The sequence below is a fragment of the Propithecus coquereli genome, unplaced genomic scaffold, assembly GCF_000956105.1.
Source record: "Propithecus coquereli isolate 6110/MARCELLA unplaced genomic scaffold, Pcoq_1.0 Scaffold441, whole genome shotgun sequence".
Classification (NCBI taxonomy): Eukaryota; Metazoa; Chordata; class Mammalia; order Primates; family Indriidae; genus Propithecus; species Propithecus coquereli.
The window spans coordinates 2332000-2358358 of NW_012150186.1; the positions used below are offsets into that span (position 1 = coordinate 2332000).

Genomic DNA, 26359 nt, shown 5'->3' on the forward strand with positions numbered 1-26359 from the left:
GAAATACAAAACATTATTTTTGATTACTACAAAAACCTATATGCCCAAAAACTATATAACGAGGAGGAAATGGACAAATTCCTGGAAACATACAACCTCCCTAAGTTCACCCAAGAGGTAACAGAATATCTGAATAGACCAATTTCAAGCTCAGAAATTGAAGCAGCAATCAAAAACCTCCCAAAACATAAAAGCCCCAGACCAGATGGCTACACTCCAGAGTTTTACCAAACATTCAAAGATGTACTCACACCTATGCTACAGAAATTATTCCACAATATTGAGAAAGATGGCATCCTTCCTAACTCATTCTACCAAGCCAATATCACCCTGATACCAAAGCCAGGAAAGGAGACAACAAAAAAAGAAAACTACAGACCAATATCCCTCATGAATATAGATGCAAACATCCTCAACAAAGAGACTTTTGATAAGATACTTGGTGTAGTGCTGGGAGACCCATCAGAACAACTTGGCAGTAGTTCAGGGGAGAGAGACAAGATGAGAATCTCAATTAAGGACAGAGAAGAAGCAATAGATTCAAGAAGAATCAAGAAGATACTTCGATACTTAAATTCATAGACGTTGGTTTGGTTGGGAGGTAAAATAATGAAATAAATTTGGGAAATCAATCAATAGGAAATTAAGTTTCTTAATATGAAGGTAATATATTGATTGTGAAAACCACCATTAGTGTGACTTGCAGCCCTGACTAGTAGGAAAAATATCTTTAGTAGAAGTACAAAGAGCAGCGTGAGGAACAAAGAATGGTACATTTAGATCAAACGACAGTTTTAGTGCACACAGAACACAGCCACCCCAGTCACTGACTTCACACTTCACGGTCACAGACTCCGCAGCTACATAGCATCCGAACCTTCTGTTCCAAACACACGTCTACTTGAACCACTAATTGATGCCAAAAATATGTTTATACCCACATTCACATAGAAATTTCACAAAGTAACATTTCTCCTACATGAAGGAAATTCCATTTAATGGCTGAAACGCTGAACTCTACTCCTTTCACTGGCTCATCTAAAAATAGGCAGAACAAAATCTATCACCTATGAACCTCAGTGAGACTATGGAGTCCTCCGACCTAAATCATATCATTTTAAAACTTGAAAGGATCCTATAGTTCAATCCCCTTATCGGTAAAGGTAAAGAAGCAGGAAATTACATGAGTTGTTTCAAGATCGGTCTCTATTACTCACTGGTAAACAGAGCTCTAATAAGAAAGAGAAAAGCGTTAGCATTGCAATGCACTAAATTTGGGCTACAAGTGGTGGACAATACCACCAAGAGAAAGGTCTTTACATTGCACCTAGAGCCTGGAACAGGAGGATTGTTTTTCTTCATCACATCCTGAAAGACTTGAAGCTCCCAGCTCATCCTTCACCCACAACGCCTCCAGCTTAACCTCAACAAAGCACAAACCAGAAGGCAAAAACATGACAGACTGGGACCCCAGAAGGAGGGAAGAAAAAAGAAAGACTGAGAGGACAAGTGAAAAAAGAGTGCAAAAACTTTCTGATCTTCATCCCTGGAGAACTCACCGCATCAGAGAGGCAACTCAAGGGAAAATTTAACAAACTGATTTGTGCCATTCACTGAGTCCCTTGTGAATGCCTGATTACCTAATATTATTAATTTCTTTCTAATAATATATTAAAACATTCTTCCCTTCCCAACATTAAAGGTATAACTTAGAGGTGTTGGACTCACAGAATATAACATTCTATAGTGTACTTTTAAAACCAGTATCTATCTAACTTACTCTTTACTCAATCCTTAGAAGCAAACAATCCTTGCTACAGATGAGGAACTGAGGAACAGTCAGGTTAAGTAAATACTGTGAGATGTTATAACCATTAGTAGCAAAGTCAAGATTAGACCCCGAATCAAGTGATCCCAAATCAAATGATCCTGAATCCACTCCTCTACCACACTGCTAGATTCAATTGCCTTCCTTAAGGCTTCATGATCAGATTTGTATTAACAATTTTATATTTAGTAAAACCATTAAGAAGCCATCTTCAGTTCTCTTTCATGTCCATAATGTTCATATTTCAAATTTCTTGGTTTTCAAAGTGCTATAACACATGCTGTCACACTTACCTCCCAACACTTCTATAAATACCAATATTATCCCCATTTCACAGATTATGAAAGAAAATATTTAGACAATAAATTAACTTGTCAAAGTCACAGAGAGCAAATGGTATGACTATTACTAGAACTCAGGAATTCTGACCCAAAATCCTGGATTTGTTCTATGCAATTCAAGTGAATTTCAAACAAGGTAATGCACCTACCAAGAAACATTCTTTTACCACTCCGAAAAATTTAAATCAAAACTTTTTTCAGAAAATAACTGAAAGACTCCATTCACTGGAAGCCTACTACATTATAAAGTACAGAAAATTACAAATTTTCAAAAATTCCTTAATACGCCAATCACACTATTTTCTTGTCTAGTGACTAAAGACCATCTAAATCATTTTGACTTAGCTCCCACAGTGAGATGCCCAAAATATCATCTAGTCTGGCTGTCCTCATGAGTTTAAATAGGGTAACACTGGGAGAAAATGAAATGGAAGTTTAGGGAATTGTGATATTTTAAGGAATAGACTAAGAAATAATTTGGAAAGTTATTTTGCTTCTTTTCATGCTGTTCTTCAAGAAAATTTTCCTAGTTATAATTCTATGCTTTAGCTTTCTGTGCTAATGGATCAGAGAGTAGCAATACAAATCTAAAAGTCAACGGATCCAACTTCTGAAACAAAACAACACTAATATATCCACTAAGATCCACATATGAGCTATCCTATATTTAACAGGCCTTCTCTGAATTCAGTCTGTAAAAAACTTTCAAAGGGTCATTTGGTCCAACTCCCTGTGTTTAGCCAGGTAAATTTCTACATCATCTAGGAGAGATGCTTATCCCTCTCCCTTCAAAGAATTCCAGAGGACCAAGAACAGCAAGTGTTTATTGCATGCCAGGCATGCACTAGAAAGGGGAAAGGAGCTGACATTATTTCCAAGGTGCTTGTCAACACATTATCTCATTTTAATCTTAGTACATCTTTCAGGATATATATTAGTATTCTCATTTTTACAAATGAAAAAACTGAGGGCCAGAGATGTTAAGTGGAACTAGGATTTCAAGCCAGGACTGTCTCAAGGCCCAAGATCTTTCCACTCCACCATGCTAATAGAAACTGTTCCTTTATCCACTGCAAGTTCATTAACCTTGTGGTCCAAAGGCTCATCATTCAGCTGACTAAATCCTCTTCTCTGATATAAGCTAACTTTCTTTTACTATTTGTTCTATGAACAATAAAAATAACTGCTCCATATCCTCCCCATAAAAATAGATGAAAACAGAAATCAAATCGTTTCTTTTCCTTATCCAGGGCAAACAACTCCATTCCCTGTAGGAGTGCAGTGGCTCAGTAGGGCTCAAGGAATCCTCCTGGCTCAGCCTCCCAAGTAGCTAGGACTGCAGGCATGCACCACCACATCTGGCTAGGTTTTTTTTTTTTTTTTTTTTAGAGAGACAGGGTCTTGCTATTAATATGTTGCCCAGGCTGGTCTCAAACTCCTGGCCTCAAGTGATCCTCCCGCCTTGACCTTCTAATGTTCTGGGATTATAGGCATGAGCCACCATACCCGGCTTCTATAGACTTTCATTGAAGAAACTCTATTTTATACCCCTGATATAATTTTAGTCATTTTTCTCACAATCTTGTCTAATTTTAACTTTTTCAAAGCATTATGACCCACAATGAACACAATACTCTCAAAAGTAATTATTTACTGAGATATTTTTAAAGGGGCAGCAGTCCTTTCTTCGATAAAATTTGAAAAGTAAAAACATTAGGAAGAAACTCGTCTAAATGCTTTTTAATCCTTACCTCAAGCTGAATACATTTTTCAAACATTTTTACCATATTTTTTCCAAACATTAACAACCCATAAATTCCCTAGTCACATATTCTGAGTACAAGGTTTATATTAAATGGCCTACCCAATAGGAAAGATTCTCCTTTTTTTAATTTCAAAACATTAAAAGAGGTGCAAGTGTTTTTATAACATGAATGAATTGTGTAATGCTGTCAGGGTTTTAATGTGCCCTTCCCCAGAGTAATGTACATTGTACTCAATAGGTAAGTTGTTTTCCCTCCCCCCATCTCCCAACCTCCCTCCTTCTTAGTTTCCAATGTCCTTTATACCACTACATGACTGTGTGTACTCATAATTTAGCTCTCACTTACTAGTGAGAACATGTGGTGTGTGTTTTTCTATTCCTGAGATTTAGTTCCATCTAAATTGCTGCAAAAGATATAATTTTATTCCTTTTTATGGCTGAGTAGTACTCCATGGTGTACACACACACACACACACACACACACACAGAGCACATTTTCTTTATCTACTCATCAATTGATGGGCACTTAGGTTGACTCCATATCTATGCAATTGTGAATTGTGCTGCAATAACATTTAGGTGCAAATGTCTTTTTGATATAGTGACTTCTGATGGTGACTTTTGATATAGTGGCTTCTTTTCCTTTGGGTAGACACCCAGTAGTGAGATTGCTAGATTGAACGGTAGGTCTACTTTTAGTTCTTTGAGGAATATACATACTGTTTTCCATAGAGGTTATACTAATTTAAAATACCACTAACAGTGTATAAGCATTCCTTTTTCACCACATCCATGTCAACACCTATTGTTTTTTGATTTTTTAATAACAGCCATTCTGATAGGGGTAAAATGGTATCTCACTGTGGTTTAGGAATTAGTATTTCCCTGATGATTAGTGATGTTGAGCATTTTTTTTTTGATATGTTTTTGGCCATTTGTCTATCTTCTTTGGAAAAAACTCTTGTCATGTCTTTTGCCTACTTTTTAATGGAGTTGTTTCATTTTTTTATTGATGATTTGTACGGGTTCTTTGTAGATTCTAGATATTAGCCCTTTGTTGGATGTATGGTTTGTGAATATTTTCTCCCATTCTTTGGGTTGTCTATTTATTCTGCGGATGGTAGAAACTGGGTAGAAACTTTTTAATTTAATTAAGTCCCATTTATTTATTTTTGTTGTTGCTGCACTTGCTTCTGGGGTCTTAGTCATAAATTCTTTGCCTAGGCCAACATCTACAAAAGTTTTTCCTACATTTTCTTCTAGAATTTTTACGGTGTCATCTATGATTTCTTTCATCAGTGTTTTGTAGTTCTCCTTGTAGAGATCTTTCAGTTCCTTGATTAAGTATATTCCTAGGTATTATCTTTTCTTTGCAGCTATTGTAAATGGTATTGAGTTCTTTATTTGACTCTCACTTGACTGTTATTTGTATATAGAAATGCTACTGATTTGTGTATATTGATTTTGTAACCTGAGACTTTGCTGAATTTATTTATCAATTCTAGGAGTCTTTTGGTGGAGTCTCCAGGGTTTTCTGGATACAAGATCATATCATTGGCAAACAGGGATAGTTTGATCTCCTCTTTTCTGATTTGGTTGTCTTTTATTTCTTTCTCTTGCCCGATTGTTCTGGCTAGGACTATGTTGAATAGTACTATGTTGAATAGAAGTGGTCACAGTGGGCACACTTGTATTATTCCAGTTTTGCGGGGGAATGCTTTCAACTTTTCCCCATTCAGTATGATCTTGACTATGGGCTTTTCATATACAGCTTTTATTATTTTGAGGTATACTTTTCAATGCCTAGTTTGTTGAGGGTTTTTATCATGAAGGGGTGCTGGATTTTATCAAATGCTTTTCCTGCTTGTATTGAGTTGATCATATGGTCTTTTTTTTTTTTACTTCTGTTTATATCATGAATCACATTTATTGATTTGCATATACTGAACCATCCTTGCAGCCCTGGGTTGAAACCCACTTGATCATGATGAATCATCTTTCTGACGTGCTATTGAATTCAGTTTGCTAGTATTTAGTTGAGGATTTTGCATCTATGTTCATAAGGGATATTGGTTTGTAATTTTCTTTATTTGTTGTATCCTTTCCTGGCTTTGGTATCAAGGTGATACTGGCTTCTTAGAAGGAGTTAGGGAGCATTCCCTCCTTCTCAACGTTATGGAACAATTTCAGTAGAATAGATGCCAGTTCTTCTTTGTAGGTCTGGTGGAATTCAGCTGTGAATCCATTTGGTCTGAGGCCTTTTTTTTTGTTTTTTGCTGGGAGATTTTTTTGTTACTATTTCAATCTTGCTACTCACTGTTGGTCTGTTCAAGAGTTATATTTCTTCCTGATCCAGGCTTGGGAAGTTAGGTGTTTCCAAAAATTTATCCATTTCCTCTAGGTTTTTTAGTTTTTATGTATAGAGGTTTTCAGAATAGTCATAGATGATATTTTGTATTTCTGTGATATCAGTTATAATGACTCCTTTTTCATTTCTGATTGAGCTTATAAGAGTACTTTTGCTTCTATTTCTGGTTAATCTAGCTAGTGGTCTATTAATATTGTTTATCTTTTCAAAGAACCACCTTTTTGTTTCATTGCTCTTCTGTGTTTTGTTTGTTTGTTTCCATTTCATTTAGCTCTTCTCTGAGCTTTGTTCTTTCTTTTTTTTCTGCTAGCTTTGGGTTTGGTTTGTTCTTCCTTTTCTAGTTCCTTGATGTGTGATACGACATTGTTAATTTGTGATCTTCCTGGTTTTTTGACCTAAGCATTTAAGGCTATGAACTTGACTGCTTTTTCTGTATCCCAAAGATTTTGTAAGTTTGCATACTCATTGATGTTCTGTTCAAAAAAAAATTTGAATTTCCATCCTAATTTTGTCATTGACTCATGGATTGTTCAGAAACAGATTGTTTAATTTCCATGACTTTGTGTAGATTTCAGAGTTCCTCTTGGAATTAATTTCTAGTTTTATTCCACTGTAGTCTGAGAAAATATATGATACGATTTTGATTTTTTTGAGACTTGTTTTGTGGCCTAACATGTGATCTATCTTTGATGACATCTCATGTGCTTACGAGAAGAATGTATATTCTGTAGTTTTGGAGTAGAATGTTCTGTAAATGTCTGTTAGGTCCATTTGTTCTAGAGTCACAATTAATTCCAGTGTTTCTTTGTTGGTTTTCTGTCATGAAGATCTATCCAGTTCTTTCAGTGGAGTGTTGAAGTCCCTGGCTCTTATGATGCTGTTGTTTATTTCTTTGCTTAGATCTAGTTGAATTTACTTTATGAATCTGGGATCTCTTGTGTTAGGTGTATATATTTTTAGGATTGTTGTATCTTCTTGCTGAATTGCTCCCTTTATCATTATATAATACTGTCTTCATCTTTTTTAACCATTGTTGATTTAAAGTCTATTTTACCTTGTATGAGAATAGCTGCTCCTGCTCACTTTTAATTCCATTTGCATGGAATATTTTTTTTTTGATCCCTTTACCTTGAGCCGATGAGAGTCCTTGCAAGGTAGATGAATTTCTTGGAAACAGCATATACTTGGATTGTGTTTTTTCATCCATTCAACCAATGTGTATCTTTTCAGTGGAAAATTAAGATCATTTAAATTCAATGTTAGTGTTGAAAAATGAGATGCTATTCTGTTCAGCATGTTGAATGATACCTTGCTGTTTTGTTTTCCTCCTTGTGTTACTGTTTTATAAGAGCTGTGAGTTTTAACTTTTGGTTGTTTTCACACTGGTGGGTATCAATTGTTCTGTTCCACATATAGAGCACTTCTGGGCATTTCCTGTAGACAGGTCTAGTGGTGACAAATTCCCTTAGTGTTTGCTTGTCTGGGAGAGACTTTATTTCCCCTTCATTTATAAAACTTAGCTTTGGAGGATACAAAATTCTTGTCAGGCAGTTGTTCTATTTAAAATGGCTAAAAATGGGACTGCAGTCCCATCTAGCTTGTAAGGTTGCTCTGCTGAGAAATCTGCTGTTAGTCTGACAGGTTTTCCTTTGTCAGTTAGTTGTTACTTTCATCTTGCAGCTTGTGGGATTTTCTCCTTCATTTTGGACTCTGGCCAGACTAATGACAATGTGAATTGGTGATGTCTTACTGGCTCTGAATCTTCCATTGTTCAATGATTGTCTTATATTGAAATATCTAAATCTCTTGCAATACCAGGGAAGTTTTCCTCAATTATTCCCTCAAATAGGTTTTCCATGTTTTTTGCTTTTTATTCTTCTCCCTCAGGGATACCTATGATTTTTATATTACTTCATTTTGCATAGTCTGATATTTCTCTAAATGATTGTTCATTCTTCATTTTTCTTTTTTTCTACATTTTTGACTGACTGTGTTAATCAAAAGCCTTGTCTTTAAGTTCTGAAATTCTTTCTTCTGCTTGGTCTAGTCTGTTGTTAAAACTTTCTGCTGTATTTTGAAATTCTCTAAATGATTATTTCATTTTTAAATTGTGGTATATCTTTTCTTGTGTTATCTATTGCTTTAGAGAATTTTTCATGTCCTGAATTATTTTTTTGGTTTCTTTGTGTTGGTTTTCAACTTGTCATCAATCCCATTCATCTTATTTGTCATCATTATTCTAATTTCCATACCTGGCATTTCAACAATTTCCTTTAGGTTAGGGTCCATTGCTATAGACCTATTATGATCCTTCGTGGTGTCAAAACTACTTCTTTTTTCATGTTGCCAGAGTTCTTATGCTGGTTCCCTCTCACCTGAAACCTCTTCTCTCAGCACAAAACAGATAAGTTTGTGGTGCACCTGTTCTCCTCTACTGGGAACTCACCTACTTAGTGCAAAGAAAGAGAGGTCGCTGGATGGTACACTTGTGTCCTACTCCAGAGGACTGATCCAGCAGGAGAGAGGTGGATGCACTTAGAGCATGTAATACAGCTGTTCTTCTGCATCATCCCATTCTCCTGTGGTTGTCATAGTCCAAGCCAGTGTTGGAAGGTATTCATGCAGAATGGTGGGTTGGTCCCCAGGCCACTGTTGGCAGCTCAGGCAGGGAGCTGGTTATGTCTCTCTCCACAGAGGAGGGTCATGTGGGAGTCTGTTCTGCCCCAGTTTCCCCATGGTCGTAGCAGCTGGGTGAGGCTATTTAGACATGGGCTGGAAGTGCCAAGCTTGTGGGTGTTCATTCCACTCAGGTCCAGGTGCAGTGGTAGCACATGGCAGAGGTCAGCTGAGGTGAGTGGGGCTACAGCAGCAGATGGAATATAGAGGTATGTGGAACACTGTGGCTAAATCATGGCAGCTGGAGCTTTCTCTCTGGCTAGGACAGGTGGCAGCTGCTGCTGCAGTGCTGCTCAGGTGGCAGCAGTGGCAGTGCTAACCAGATGGCAGCAGAGAATATGGGGGACCATGGGCACGTGCTCTACTTGGATCACCCAGTGGCAGGAGGTGGCACACATGGCACCCAGTCATGGGATACATGAGAACACCTAGCTTCCCTGCTCCAGTCCAGCAGGGACAATAGGAAGTCCAGCAAGGGTGATGGGAAGGTGGCTGCAATGGAGCTGACTCCTGTGTACACCGGGCATTATGGGACTGAGAGCTCAGAATGGTGTCAGTTGCAGTGACCTGGGATTGGAAGCCAGTGGGACGCTGCTAGGCCTGCTCTCGGGTGCAATGCTGCTGCAGTCTCCAAGCCTTTCCCTGATCAGTCCAGAGGCCTGGCTTGGTGGGGGGCCCTCACAGCTCAGGTTGCAGTGTCTATGGTGGGAGTGTGGAACCCAGAATTCTCTCCTCTGACCCTTCCCCATGTGTGGGCACCTTCCCCAGGCACCTTCCAATACTGCTGCATGGTTCACTCAGCTTCATTCCCCTTCACTTTGGATGTCTCCATTCGTTTCTCTGATGATTCACAATGGTCTCTCTAAGACGATTCATCCATAGGTGAACATTTACTTGCAACTTTCAATCCTCTCCTTGAAAGCAGCATGTGCAAGCTATCTTTAGTCCACCATCTTGGCCCCCTCTCTCTCTCCTTTATTTTTAAGTGTGTACCTTAAAGAACTCTAGAAGGAATCTCAAGTGCCATAGCTATGGCTACCACGTATCAGCTTCTTATCATCAAACTGAAGTTAACTTCTTCCTGGAACAATTAAAGATTCCAATTTCCTATGTAGCAAATAATCGATGAGCACAAACTCCATAGTGTATCTGTATTATACTCTAGGAATACAAAAGGTAGTGTCCTGAAGATAGTCTCCCTGAATTAATCTACTTAAATTATAAAGAGGAAGACAGACAGACATACAATTATCTGCATAAATAAAAACATATAGAAGCACAGAGAAAGAAATGGCAAAACATGCCTAAGAGAGCTAGGAAAGGAACCAGGTCATAAAGGGTGGACAGAAGTCCTGCATACCCAGCAGTGCTTTCAGTGAGAGCACTATTGGCATTTTGGAAGAAAATTTTTAGATTCGTGGGCCTGTCCCGTACATTAAGTATGTTTACTATGGTATATTTTAAAATATCATGTTGTACACAATAAGTATACACAATAAAAGAAAAAAATAGTTGTAAAGTGATGGTAAAATCATTACATGTAGTATTATGAACCATGAATCCTTGTATACTCAAGTCCCATGGTTGGCCTCACAGACACCCATATACAAAAAAGCAGCCCTCCATATGGGTGGTTTCTCATTCTTCAGTAGGTATTTGGTTGAAAAAAAATTGTATAACTGGACCCACACAGTTCAAATCTGTGTTGTTCAGGATCAACTGTACATTGTTATTAACTATAGTCACCATGTTCTACAACAGACCTCTTGAACTTATTCATCCTATCTAACGAAAATTTGGGATCCTTTGACCAACATCTCCCCAACTTACCCACCCTACCAGCAGGCTCTAGTAACTACCATTCCACTCTCTACTTTTAAGAATTCAACTTTTTTAAGTTCCATATATAGGTGAGATTACATAGTGTTTGTCTTCTGTGTGTGGTTTATTTCATTTATCATAATGTCTTCCAAGTTCATACAAGTGTAGCAAATAACAGGATTTCCTTGTTTTCTATGGCTAAACTTACTTCTTTCTTCATCCATTCATGGAGACTTAAGTTGATGCTGCAATAAACATGGCAATACAGATATCTCTTCAACATACTAATTTCATCTCATTTGAATATATACCTAGTGGGATTGCTGGACCAATACAGGTGTTCTAATTTAATTTTTTGAGGAACCTCCACACTACGTTCCATAAAGGCTGTACTAATTTACATTCCAACCAACAACCATCACTTTACAACTTTACAATCACCAGTTTAAAAAGACATTTTCCCTATTTTACAGATGGGGAAACTAAAACAGCTTATCTAATGTTACACTGAATGACAGAATGAAAATTCAAACCCAGGTTTTCTGATTCCTAAGACTGTTAAATGAACGTGTTAAATAGGTCATCAATGAAGATGTTACAACTACTCAAGGTAATGACAGGAATTGAACTTAAGAAGAAAACTGTAAGGGTCAAAGTTCTAAGATAACATGGCATAGGACAGAAAAGGCAAGGATGATTGTACCTACAAAGATAGGAAAGTATATGCATAGATTTTAGAAGTAGGAGGCTGTTGGCATTATGTTGTAGAACCATAGACTAGATGCCCAGGTATACAGTAAGAAGCCTGGGACATCGTCTCCGGTCCAGAGTGCACAGAAAGTGGAATAGCCAAGAATGAGCATCCTCCGATTGAGAGTAATTTGAAAATAATTATCCAAATCTATACTCCCTTTCTATATTGGTATTCATGTACTCAAATTTCATTTTTGTCCTACAACACTTAAGTAAACCATTTATATTTACTTTAGTCTTCCCTCCTGGTTTAGAAAAAAAAGACTTTGTGTTTTTTTTAACATTTCCTTGAAATGTTTTCAATTTGCTGACATTTCTCTGGCATTTTTGGTGCTTACAAATCAATTCATTATTACAGATCCAGGTGTACCAGTGCTATCTATAGATGAACTTTAATGATCTTCTTGCTCTGCAATGTGAAATAAGAAATGGACACAATTCAAAATGATATAGGCAACATCATCATAATCAACATGAAGAAATAATTTGGTTAAATCAAAACCTCGATAAAAATAATTTATTGCAAATCTGATTACATCTGCTGGACAGTTTAGAAAGATGCCAACAAATAACTGCTTCTATAACAAAGACAACTGACCATTAAGAATCCTCATTCCCAATCCAAACATAGGTGCTGAGCCATCCCCACCCCAAAAAGGGAAATACACCTGCATCCTCATTCCTCAGCCTATGTAAGCCCAGTGTATAATTATTTAGATGAGAAAAATTTTAAATGTTTTCCTCAAATAATGTCTCTAATCCCATTTATTTATTCTCCTTTGACCAGTAACTGCACTACTTATAGGTAATGAAGGTCTACAGCAAGGTTCATTTTGTAGTTCGCCTTCCTCTGAGGAAAGCAAAGGGAATCATCACTACATTGAGCCAGAAACAAATGCAAAGAACCATGGAGCTCATCATACAAGAATAAAAGCCAAGGTATTAACTCAATTAAGAAAACAAAAACTGGGTAAAAACAGATCAAATGATGCTGTGGGCTGAGCTTGGTGGCTCATGCCTGTAATCCCAGCATTTGGGAAGCTGGGATGGGAAGATTGCTTGAAGCCAGGAGTTTGAGACCAGTCTGAGCAACACAGTGAGACCCAGTCTCTACAAAGAATTTAAAAATTAGCCAGGCTTGGTGGTGCACACCTATAGTCTCAGCTACTTGGGAGGCTGACACAAGACTACTTGAGCCCAGGAATTCCAGCTTCAGTAAGTCATGATCACACCACTGCATTCCAGCCTGGGTGACACAGCAAGACCCCTGTCTCAGAAAAATAAAAATAAAAATGACGCTGTGCCTGACTTAGCTAGGGTCTGTTGCTATGGCTCTTACTATGGTATTTCCAGGGTATGATAAAGGCCAGAAACTACTAAGGGCCAAAACCAGTCCCCTTAACCATAAGGAACTAAAAATGAGGAACAGGCAAGAATTTCCTCCATATCTTGTCCCAGAAAGGATCTAACCCACAACCCAAAATGTCAGAGGAAAGGAAATTCTAAATATCAATCCCATTTGACTCTCAAGACATGTGCAAATCATCTCCTCTTCATTTTTCTCTCTGAAACAACCATGTAATCATCCTTTTTTTAAATAGGAAATGTCAAGGGGAGAGTAAAATTTAAAGAAATTTAGATTTCATTAAATTACAATAAATGTAACCCTGATTAACTCTGTTCACTATATTTACCAAATAGATAGAGAATTTCAAAGATCAATGATTACTATACAAAATGGCAGTAGATCAAGATCAAAGTCCAATCTCTCCTTCACAGACTGTGGTGGTGAAAATAAAATATCAGGGAGAAATGAAGTTACAAATAAGAGAAAATATGCAAACCTACAGATCATAAACAAACAATGCAGCATGTTATTTTGAACTTTTTCATTGAGCCAAGCAAAAATAAACCACCTCTTACCTTCCTTTCCTACTATTTTTCTTTTCTGTTGCAATTTATGGACAGGTTCAAAGTGAAGACACATCCTTTTATTAATACTCTCAAAGTTTAAAGAAAATATTTTGTGTCATATAAAAACTAGAGGATCATTAACATGAATGTGTTAAATTTTTGAAAAAGAAAAAATTTTTTTCCTACAAAAAAAAATTTTAAAAGGGCATTCACATTATATAAAAAGAAACAGTAACAGAGAATAAAATTGATATTTTAAATTACAGGAGATTACACGACCTTTTACAATATAAAGAAATTTTTAGCAAGCATTGGATATTTCAGAACAAAACATAATCCTTTTAAAATGAAATGTTTTCTCTGCAAAAAAGAAACTTACTCAACTAGGGAAGGCCCATCCTCCCAAAAGAAATAAAAATTATTTCTTATTCACTACACTTCAGGTACTAGGTAAAAAAAAAAAAAAAAAAAAAAATTATTTCTTGAAAAACTGGGATTAATTGTGTGTGTGTGCACGCACACATGTGGAATCTTTCACTAGAATCCAGTTTTAGAGAAAATTGAGGATTTTTTTCACAGATGACTCTGTCTCTCGTTGGGTTTCCTTCTATTTAGGGGTCAAATGTGAGAAAGACAAAGTAGAACTACATTGTGATATAAATTCTATGGAATAACAACTGAAATATCAAATGAGCTTCAATAATAAATATCAGCAGTGTCAATGTCAGTCACTGGGATTGAGTGTATTCATTCCATTCTAGTTAAACTAATTAAATTAAATTGAGCAGTCAATTCAGTCAACCAACAAATCAGTTGCGTAAAGATAGAAAAACATGACTGTTTATTTTCTCTAAATGTTTTTGCAGTTTCACTGAACTAACCCAGAATCTAGCTGCTTTAACACCTTTCTTGGAAAACATATTTTAACCCATGATCAAATATAGTGGAAATATTTTAATAATGTGTGTTTTTGTGTGTGTGTAGGTGTTGGGAAGGGCCACATCTCTAGTTGTTTTATTTACATAGATATTTCAAATTTGATATAGGTCCTTATCAGACATGGCTAATAGGAGTATAAATTGGTTCAATCTTTTGGAATATCAGCATCTATCAAAAATGCAAATGAACTAATCCTTTGACACAACAGTCTCTTTCTAGGGATTTTTCCTACAGATATAATTGCCCATGTGGAAAACAACTTAGGTACAAGGATATTTTCTGTAGTCTTGAAGTATTAGTAAAATAACAGAAAGAAACTAAACGCACAGCAAGAAGAAGCTGCTTAAAGAAACTACGGCACATCCATATAGACACAATAAGAACAAGGTACTGATATAGAATAATTTCCAAGATATATGATGTGAAATAAAATACAATGCAAAACGTTTACTTTAGGTAACTCTAAAAGTAAAAATTAAAACCATAAACCTTCTAGAAGAAAATCTGCATAACTTAAGGGAATGCAAAGATTTCTTAAAGAGGACATAAAAGACACTGAAGTATAAAAGAAAAAAATGACTAATTTGACTTAAATAAAGTTTAAATGTTCTTATCAAAAGACACCAGTATGACAGCAAAATGGTAAGCCACAGGCTAAGAGAAAATATCAACAATGCATACACCTCACAAATATTTACTTCCAAAATATAGAAAGAAATCCTTTAAATCACTGAGAAAAAGACTAGCACTCCAATAAAAAAAATGGAAAAGACTTGAACACATAGTTCATATAGATATCCAAATGGCCACTAAGCATACGAAAAAATATATTAATACATCTTTATTCATCGGAGAAATACAAATTCAAATCACAATGAGATACTACCACATACCCACCACAATGCCTAAAATTAAAAAGACTAGCACTGTCAAGATTTGGTGAAGATAATTAAAACTCTAAAACAGTATAAACTGGTACCATTCTGGAAAACTGGCTACACACATCTAACCTGTGACTAATCAGTTTCACTCCTTGGAATACACCAAGAGAAATGAGTGTGTATGTCCAACAAAGGTATTCAGAAAAATGCTCAATTTTATTCATAACAGGAAAAAATTGGAAACTCCAATGTTCATCAGAAGAATAGTGGAGGAATTGTGGTATATTCACACAATGGAATACCATATAGCAATAAAAACATACCATTAATACATACAACAATTGAGTGAACCTCAAAAGCATTATATTGAATAAAGAAAGCCAGACATGAAGAACATACTACACGGTTCTATTTACAGAAAGGGTAAAACTATAGTATTAGAAGTCAAAATAGTGGTTACTTCTGGAAGGAGGTGGTATCGTTTGAGAAAGAGCATAAAGAAACTTTCTGGGGTTATGGAAATATGCTATATCTTGAACTCAGTGGTGTTTATCCAGATGTATATATTTGCAGAAAATCATTGAACTCTACTCCTAAGATTCTTCACTTTATTGTATATAAATTATAACTCATTTTTTTAAAATGGGATTTAAAAAACATTGAGAAAGTATATTACCAATTGTTTTCTAAAAGATGGGGGTAGACTATTTTGCTTGGTTTTGAATAGAATGTCTCTGAAAGGATGCAAAAGAAACTTAACATTAATTGCCACTGAGCAGGAGAAGAAAGTGGGGTGGGGGCAGAGGAAAAGAAATTGATGTTGTAGAATCTTATGTATAGAGTGAAAAGGCTCAGTTTATATCCCAATATTATCATACAGAGAGCCCTCTTGCTTTCTTAACAGTGTCCTGGTTTGTATGATAAATTGTATGGTCAACCTACTTAGGCACCTTGTGGATTTAGTATTACGTAAATGTATTACCTCTTCAAAAAATAAATAAAATATAAACTAAATATAATATGGTGCCTTTTGCCAGCAACATAAGAGCATTTTCTCTTTGTGTAATTATTTATATTTCCTTAGTTTTTAAAGGGGGAGATAAATATCTAAGAAGCAATGCTTGTAAACTTGATTTAATTCATTCTGTACTTAAGTCAAACAAGTCTTATGAAGCATAGCTTTCATCATGTCACTCCCCTTCTATAAAACCTCTCTAACATCACTGTGAGTAAACAACATCCCAACTTCTTTACTTGACCTTGAAGACTTTCCAAAGTATGGCCTCAACCAACCTTTCCTCAATATTCTGAAACCTTAACTCTCTGCTCTTCTGTAACTGGCCAAATGCTTTTCCCTGTTGTGCCTGATTCTTTCCTGCTTCCCTGTCTTTGTTCACTCTGTAATCTCCACTGGGAATGTCTCAATCCATCCAAATTCTATCTATTTTTCAAGGTATCATGTAACTCAAGTCCCACCACTTCCTTAAAGTCCTACCCTGAGCCAACTTTATATTTTACATACCACTTAATTTTATGCATTTTTCTATTATTTTCTAATTTTTCCATGAGTATACATCTAATCAAGTGTTACATATAAAGTAATTTATTATGGTACCTAATATAATACCATACACAAATAGTCAATACATCTTTGTTCACTGATTAATCAGTATAGTTCTTGATGTTTAAGCATGCCATAAATTCTAGTTGAATTATTACTTAGAACACATGTCACATATGTCTGGGTCATTTACTTTCCAAAATCTCTCATACTTACTGATTTCATTCCCAATTTCTTCATATTCCCTACGCATTAAAAAAATTGATAGATATTCCCTTTTGAGTAATAACTAGTTAGCATAGAGCCAGAAATGTGAAAAAAATTAGGGAATATAATTTTATTCGAAGTACAAGATTACAAATTAAGGCTGGGCGCGGTGGCTCACACCTGTAATCCTAGCTCTCTGGGAGGCCGAGGCGGGCGGATTGTTTGAGCTCAGGAGTTCGAGACCAGCCTGAGCAAGAGCGAGACCCCGTCTCTACCAAAAATAGAAAGAAATTAATTGGACAGCTAAAAATATATATATAAGAAAAATTAGCCAGGCATGGTGGCGCGTGCCTGTAGTCCCAGCTACTCGGGAGGCTGAGGCAGGAGGATCGCTGGAGCCCAGGAGTTTGAGGTTGCTGTGAGCTAGGCTGATGCCACGGCACTCTAGCCCAGGCAACACAGTGAGACTCTGTCTCAAAAAAAAAAAAAAAAAAGATTACAAATTAAGTATAATATATAGACCTTAATAAGTCACTAACTTCTGTTTGAGTGTATGGAAAAATATCAGTTACTTCCAGTGGAAAAAGGTTTTTAATAATAATACCTCCCACAACTATCCCCAAGTGTGGTCCACAAACCACCCCTATCAGAAGCAGCTGGCCCATCATTAAACATGCATATTTGTGGGCTCTACCTACCAATCAGTAACTCTGAGGGTAGAGCTCAGTGACCTGCAGATATACTATGCAATTGCTGATTCTTATGTATCCTACCTCACATTATACATGATGTCATGCTTTTAAATTTTATAAATGACATTTTATTTGCTCTTTATAATATCTCATAGAAGAGGTATGTGAGCTTCATTTCCATACGCACCCTTCACTGAAACAAAGAAAGCTATATGATATGTTCATGATCATATAGCATAGTGCCAGGTATTCATTTATTCATTCACTCAACATCTATTTATTAAGCATTTACCAAGGCTCTGTTGTATGCATAGAGATACAGCAATGACCAAAGCAAAGACCAGGGTCATTCTTATGAGGCTTATATTCTACTGAGGCCTGTTTTAGGCACTCAGTAAATTACACAGGAGTGATTTAGAGCCAAGGCCCTAGACGGTTAGTTAAATGCTTTCTCACTATTCCAAATGGTCTATTCACTGCACTGTAACATACCAAGCAGCATGCAGAAGCAAGATGCAAATACAATAGACAACAGGATTCACTCTGCAGGCATCATGGAAGGTGGAAAGAGTGAAGGCTATAGGAGTAAAGTAGACTTGAGTTCAAAGTCTGGCTTTAGCACTTTACATACCTGGACACTCTGGACAGGTTATTTAAGCCTTTAACCTTCAGTTATACAATTTATCAATACCTACCTGGATGTATCAATGTGAGGATCAAAAGAGATAATATCATATATAAAACATCTAGCATCAGCCTAGCACAGTATAGGTACTCAAAATCATTTCTCTTCCTATCCATAATCAAATGTGAATCTTATCTGACAACACCTCAGCATACCTTAAAAGGCTAGATTTTAGATTTAGTGGTAGTCAACTGTAACTAGTTTGCCTTTAATCTTATTATTAAGATTGCTTTCATAAACTTTACCCTATATTATACATTTTGATATGCCCCCTTTTAGATAAAAATATTATTATGCCATTATAGAAAAAACATGCATTTTGAGTTTTTTCATCTCTTCTCATCAGACCACTAAGTAATATAATAAGTCCACAAACAATAAGTTCAGCCACTGTTCCTACCTTTCCATCCTCATTTTTCACCCTTCTTTGCTAGTTCACAATAATCCAATGACACTGCCCTTCTTTTGGTTCCACAAACCTACCACAATCTCCCGCATCTAGATGTTGCCCTCTGGTTACTGGCCAATGGTTAACCAGGTCCCACCTTAGATATCTGGCCCTCAGAGAAGCCTTCCCTGACTGTTCTGACAAAGTTAGGGTCCACCGTGTAGGGTCATGCAGTAAAGCCTCCTAACGATACAGAAGCCTGGGTCCCGATCAGTCATCTGGCAACACGGAGTCACACAACAGCACAGATATGCAGCTGGGCAGTTAGATAAAGTCCATATGCAATCGATATAATTGGCAATAGTGTGTGTTCATTGGCTAGGGAAAAATATCAGCCAGAGCTTTTGGAAGTCATCCCTCCTGTGCAAACTCTGCTGAGAGGCTTAGGGAACTATAATATACTGTTGGTAAGATAAATAAAAACAACTTTCTTAAAGGGGGACTCCCAGCATGGCCTGTTCTCTTACATCTGCTTTTGTCCTTTACTGTCAAACCACATTTTGTGAAGATCTTTAGAAGTATAATAATGGTCTGAGGCACACCGTTATATATGTTAATAGCTTTAGCTATAGAAAAGTGTGCCCTGTACTCTTCTTCCAAGTTCTTATTTGTATGTAATGAATATTTTCTGTTAATGATTTTTTCCCCCATTTGATAGCCTCAGGAGGGCAAGGACCGTCCCTGTCCTATTGCCTGCATAATCTCCAGTGCCTACCACAGTTCCTATCATGCAGTAGGAAATACGTGCAAAAACTATTCAATGGATTGGTGCGTGACTTAATTAGGGGGTGAGAGGTGTCCATGTGAAAGAGATACAGTATATAGGAGTTAAGTCTACTTAATTTAATACATGTAAAGTATATAAAGCAATGTTTGGCACATAGTAAGCACTCAATAAATGCTGTTTTTATTTGTTTAGCTAGAACGAAAATCATTCAAGTAGGGTAACACAAAAGATTAAGACAGTTATTGACATAAATTATAAGGTTGAGCACATGCTGTGTGGTTAGGCCTGTCAGAATGTAGCACAGGGTACTAAAGGAACTACAGTAATCTGCCACCCTCACTGGTTTTAATTTAATTCATTTTAGCATTTGAATATACACATTCAAAAATCCCATATCTTTTCACATATTCCCAATGAGTACAGTGGCCTTAAATGACAGTACTCACAATAACAATGGCTTGGCCTTATGACAGTCTATGGGATATGTTCATGTTCCATTCTCTCAATGGATAGAAAGAAAAACAGTACCCTTGAATATGTGAAGGAACGGCAACAAACATTTTTTTCTAAGACTTCTGAAAATAAAACAACATAGGATAAAAATATAAAAGACCTTATATTTCAAAACATAAAACTCCAACAGCTGCTTTGAAACTAATATAAAAAAGACTGCAAAAGAGAAGACCTGAGGTCACTCTGTCTCAGTTTATCCCAACACAGCGGCAATATTTCCTGAAGAATTAACTAAAGAAAGCAATTCAGGGAACACCTACTGGAACAAAATTTTTAAGCCTACCAATTCAGTTTATTTTGAAATGGATGTCTTTTAGTATTTTTATTTACTAGGCTTTCACATTTTATTTAACTTTATTTAATGCCATTTATATTGTTTTCCCCAAGAGTCAATTTTTTTTATTTAACCAACCACATTCTGGCCATCTATACATACTTTTTAGGAACTTCCCAACCCACCTTCAATGGAGATGGATTATTATAAAATCAAATAATTTTTTCACTGCCAGAATCTAATTCATATGACAAATCACACACAACTATACCTGAGGCTTTAAATGACAAATTTTCAAATGCATAACTACTTACAATGTTCCGAAGAAAAAACACATTCTGCTACATATATGTGGCAAATCAAGGTACTCTGGTAGAAATGGACATCTGAGGACTAGTCTAGTCAGCCATTTTATTTCAAAAAAGGAATATTTCTAAATCACATGAAGGTGCCTATAGTAAGCTTGAATAATACAATAAATATGAAAAATATGTTCGCCCCTGATCTATTTCTTCTTGCTAAAAATATTGCTCTTTCCATGGGGCCAAACTGATGTTTAACCTCGAGTACATTTGTAATGAACACTTCTGTTTTATTTTAATATGTCATTTACTTTTCCTGGTTTCTTTCTAAAATTAACTCAAGTTTAATCCTATGGGTTAGTGAAAAATAAAATCTCTTTGGAATATGTAACAGAAAAAATTATGAATACTCTAAAGAAGGACACCTACCTCAGGTCCTGTGATGTGCATCAGACCAGAAACCGCAGAGGCAACAGCATCATAACCAGCTCGCTGCGACATCGGACCTGTCTGACCATACCCTAAAACAACAGGAATAGACATATTCAGCACCACTCAGGGTGTGCTAAAACCACTGTAGTGTGTGAAAACCACTTGTAGCCAGAAATCTTGCAGTATTTTGATACTATTGGAGCTATACTGTCCCTTCAAGAAGGAAGTAAGAATTAACCATGGTGTTCTACTCCTGGAAAGTCAAAAACTGTTGATTTGCAGGCCAGATTTCACCTGCATGAGTGCTTTGTTTGGCCTACAGAGTGTTTCGAAATGATTGTATTTAGTTGCCAACATTTAAAAATCAGGAGATATCACACAAAATGCAAATTTCTGGATTTTCTTAAAATAATCAGAAAATTATCCAAAACTAGACCCACATTCTTGCATGGCAACAAAGAATCAACTCTCCCTTTTACACGGAGCATACGTTCTCTGACTTGCCACAGTCTCCACCATTCCTCACTCCCCTTAGCCTGACCCCTTCATTTAACTTACTTCCCAGACCCCCACAGGCATTTGCTACCCTCACTCTGTACCCAACAATACACTGAGTAAAGCAAAACAATGTTTCGTTGGGTTCTATTTCTTCCTTTCTTTTTTTTTTTTTTTGGCCTTCAGCAAGCAAGAATAAAGAGAACACAAGAAATGTTCTCTCCTGCTTTCCCTGCTGCTTATTGTTGAATTATAAAGGTTATATCAGGAGCTGTGTCTTCAAATCCTGTGTATCAACCTGAGAGTGGCCAAATGAAGAGCCTTCCATACCACCAGCTATTTGTTGTCATTCCCTGAGTACCCTGCTTTAGAAAGATCAGGAAAACAAAGGAAAGGAAAGATCCAGCCATCTGGAAGGCTCTCCCTCCATTTCAATCCATATATCTATACATCTGGGTTCCCTGAATCTTCCAAATCTCCATTCAAATGTCTCCTTACCAGAGAGATCTTCCCTGACATCATTTTATAAAAAAGCACTCTCACTTCTCACTTTTAATCCCCCATACCCAGTTATATTTGTCTTCATAGCCCTTATGACTGCAGATATATAACATAGTTGTTTATTGATTTATTTTATCTCCTCCCTACTAAAGTGTGTGCTCCATAAACTTTTTCTATTTGATTCACTGTTGTATCCCTAGCATCCAGAAGAGTGTTCAGTAACATTTATTGAAGAAATGAATGAATACTCGTTATATTAAAATAATAATTTTTTTCAAAAACAAATTATCTATAAAAAGTAAATGAATAAAGAAACTAAAGAAGTAAGTGATAATCACCAATTAAACTACCCAGATGCACTTGCCACCAGAAGTGGTCTTTGTCAGAAATAAAAGTATGTAAAACACAATCCACAGATAAAACTATCACTTACTATTAAGAAATTTAAAGAGTTCAAGATTAAGTGATATTTATCACTATTGATGGCAGAAAAGGTGTCAAAACATGTCCCTCCTTATGTTTTATCATGGAAAATTTCAAACAAATAAAAATAGATAGAATATATAATAAGCCCATCAGCCAAGTATTAAGTCTTTGACAATTCATTTAATCCCCCTGAGCCTCAATGTCTTCATCTGTAAAATGGCATTATTCACATTTATCTCATAGATTTCTTAGGAGGATTTAATTTGATAAGACAGCATATACTTTTAAAACTAAATTTATGTAGTTACTAAGTATGCATTAATCAACATACTAATAATGTATTAGCTTACCTTTTCCACAAAATATTGAGAATAACAAAAAGAAAACTGCCCTGAGGTATTCCTAAATGACGAGAATACTCTAAGCATTGAAATTATATAGTTTAATAACTCATAAAAATTGAAAATTTTTGTATTAATACTTGAAAACTTGCATTTGTTTATTATAGAAAAGAATCTGACAATAATAATTTTATAAATATATATAGTATGTCAAAAATTATTCCACCTTTTCACACCTTACACTTACCTTAAATATTTGAACACTACCAGTACTATCAACAACTTTTTATGATGATAAGTAAACAAAGTTTTAAAACAGGGAATAGACATCAAAATGGTATTTTGCTAAGATTACTCTGTTGGCAATGTGCAGAATGAAATTATTAATAATTTAATGAAGAGCTGAAAAATAGTAAGCATGGGATCTAGCTAGTTCTTTTTAATTTTATTTTTAGCTTTACAATTCCAAAAACAACTATGATCAAAATCTAAATTAAAGAGGAAAAAGTTAAACATGTTGGTTCTGTTTCATATTCAAGTAAAGTGACAAGGAAAATTAAGGAAGTTACAGAAAACCAGAGAGGAACAACCTCCGCTCTCCTCCATCTTCCACTTAACTCACATTCGTTCTAAGGAGCAACCTCGCCATCTTGTGGCTTTAATGAACATTAAGTATGAGCAAAACTTGCATTTCCAGACTTACAGTTAAAATGTGGAGGGAGGAAACTGAAGAGAAAAGATTTCTTATGTTTTAATATTTGCCCCAAGTGCCATATGATCAGGCCTGACTGCCCCTGGTTTCATTCATTTTTCTTAATTGTGTCTAACTTCATGTTTTCCTTCTCTCCTTAAGTATGAGGTCTTAGAAAGTAGGAGATACCACTGGCACTCTTGCTTTCTCTAATTCCTGTGACACCTCTCATAGGGCTCATTACTCTATCCATGGTTACCCTTTTGGAGGTCACAGATCCCTCTGACAACCTGGAGAGAAGCTATGAACTCTTCCCAGAAGAAAGTAATTGAACAAAAGGTCATAGTCTTAGAATGCAGGCACCCCTGGGTTAAGAACAGGCTAAGGACACTCAGTAGGTAATCACTGCTCCACACCTGGAGCATCTCAATTATCAAGACAACTCTTCTGACGGGGATCAGTTCAAGGACAGCTTTGAGGCTTCCAAGCAACTAAGCGCCTAATAATAAAAGGGAAAGAGAAATCAAAATAAAGCATCTCTCATCTAGACTGTTTCATTAACCTCCTGTTTCTAGTCTTTCTACCTCATTCTTGGCTCTTGTGATCACAGTGATCTCTTTAAAATGTAAATCAGAATACACTACTTTCCTACCTAAAGCTTTCTAGGGGCTTTCCAAGCTGCCTAGAATAAATACAAACTCCTTACCCTGGCTTAGCAGGCCCAATGTGGCTTGGTCACTACATACTCTCTGGTCTCAACTCATCAATTTTCCCATTGCCCTATCTTTAGTCCCACTGGCCTTCTTACTGTTCTCCAGATACACCCACTGCTTATTCCCATCCTGGGGCTTTTGCACTACAAAGAATGTCCTTCTGTCCAATCTTCACATGGCTGGCTATTACTGATTATGTCATCTTACCTGTATCCTCCTCAAAGAGGCCTTCCCTACCATCCAATCTAAAATAGACTCCTAGGAACTCTCTAGCATTTTATCCTGTTCTCATCCTCTCTAAAGCACTTATCACTAGATGATAGCTTTAACTGTTCGATGACTATCTGTCTCTCCTCTAGAACGTAAGCACCATGAGGCCTGTGACCTAGGTGTCTGTTCTCTGAGATACTTCTGAAGTTCAACTGTTGACAGTCCCCAGTAGTTCATATTTGGACCCCTCTCTTCTCATTCTCATCTTTCTAATGAATCTCATCCATTCCACGGCACCAAACAAGATACTGGCAACCCCCATATCTAGAATAACAAGTTAGTGTGCATTAGGCACTGTGTTAGACTTTTGTCAATTAGATCATTTAATTCACACAGCAACCCTATGAGTTAAGTACTATCACCTTTTTACAACTATAAAAACTGCGACTTAGAAACATTAAGCCACCTGCCCAAGGTCACACAGATAGGAAGTAGCAGAGCTAGGATTTGAACCCAAGTCTAGGTCCTTAAATATGAAGATGTTTGTGTATGTTTGTGTGTGTGTGGACATCTCCACCAAAAAGTCAAAGGTACTGCAAGCTGACACTGCCCTAAACAGAACTTATCACCTCACTTCAGTCACATTCACATGCTACCAACCCAGACTGCTCCTTCTGCGTTCACTCTTTCACTGACTGTAACATCACCCGCATATCTGCACAATCCAGAAACTAAGAGTCAGCCTGGATTCTTTTCTTTCACTTCCTGCCCATAATCAATTGATCGCTAATTCCTGATTATCTGACCTGCCAATAACTCGCAGGTCCATCTACAATTTAGCCTCATATGTCCTGCAATAGCTTCCCCTGCCTCAGTTTATTCTTCACATGGCTACAAAGGCCTTTTGAATATGTAATCCTAACCAAGTCATTTCCCTATTAGAATTCTTATTAAGGCCAGGAACGGTGGTTCACACCTGTAATCCCAGCACTTTAGATAGCTTGAGGCCCAGAGTTCAAGACCAGCCTGGGCAACACAGTGAAACCCCATCTCTACAAAATTAGCTGAGCCTGTTGGTACACACCTGTCATCCTGGCTACTCAGGAAGCTGAGGTGGGAGGATCACTTGAGCCCAGGAGTTTGAGATTACAGTAAGCTGTGATCACAGCACTGCACTCCAACCTAGGCAACAGAGTGAGATCCCATCTAGGAAGGAAGATAGGAAGGAAGGAAGGAAAGGAAGAAGGGAGGGAGGGAGGGAAAGAAAGAAAGAGAAAATAAATTATTATTAAATTCCTCAGTATAAATATAATAGCTCCTTGGCATGGCATATGGAATTGCTTGTGACCTAGCACATCCACTTCATACATCTTATATGTCCTGCCACTCCTCCAAAACAACTCATACTTAGAATAGCTGTTCTTCAAAAATGGAAGACTCTGTAATGCCTCTGGGCCTCTGCACGTGCCATTTTACTTGTGATCCCATCTCCACTATCTGTCTGGTAAACATGGTACTCTTCAAGATATAGACTTTCAATGATGGGTTATCAGGGACAAGAAAAAAGCAGATTTCAAAGAGGACTAAGACCTTTCCTGGCGATGAATTCAAAAACAAAACAGGAGTATGTTTAAAACTAGTACCATGACTATTATCTAGATAGCTAATATTACTATTCCTGCAGCTGTAGAAACTCCAATAGACCATTTACCTTAAAGGAGGACAAAATGCAGTAAAATGTTTTACAATGGATAATGTAATTCCTAGTATATAAATATCTGGACTTTGTTTCTTTCTTTGCTCATTTTCTAGTGTATAGGATGTTTCTGAATTAAAATGATAAATTATAAACTCA

The 26359-nt window shown here is 36.6% G+C and overlaps 1 protein-coding gene across 1 annotated transcript in view; it reads right to left on the reverse strand.

Moving 5' to 3' along the window:
- The window catches only part of SUGCT (succinyl-CoA:glutarate-CoA transferase), a 317029-nt gene that overhangs the window by 233669 nt on the left and 57001 nt on the right, over window positions 1-26359 (reverse strand). Inside the window, exon 7 of the mRNA XM_012654527.1 lies at window positions 21125-21216. Coding sequence (XP_012509981.1) covers window positions 21125-21216 — 92 coding nt within the window. The remainder of the gene's footprint in view (window positions 1-21124; window positions 21217-26359) is intronic.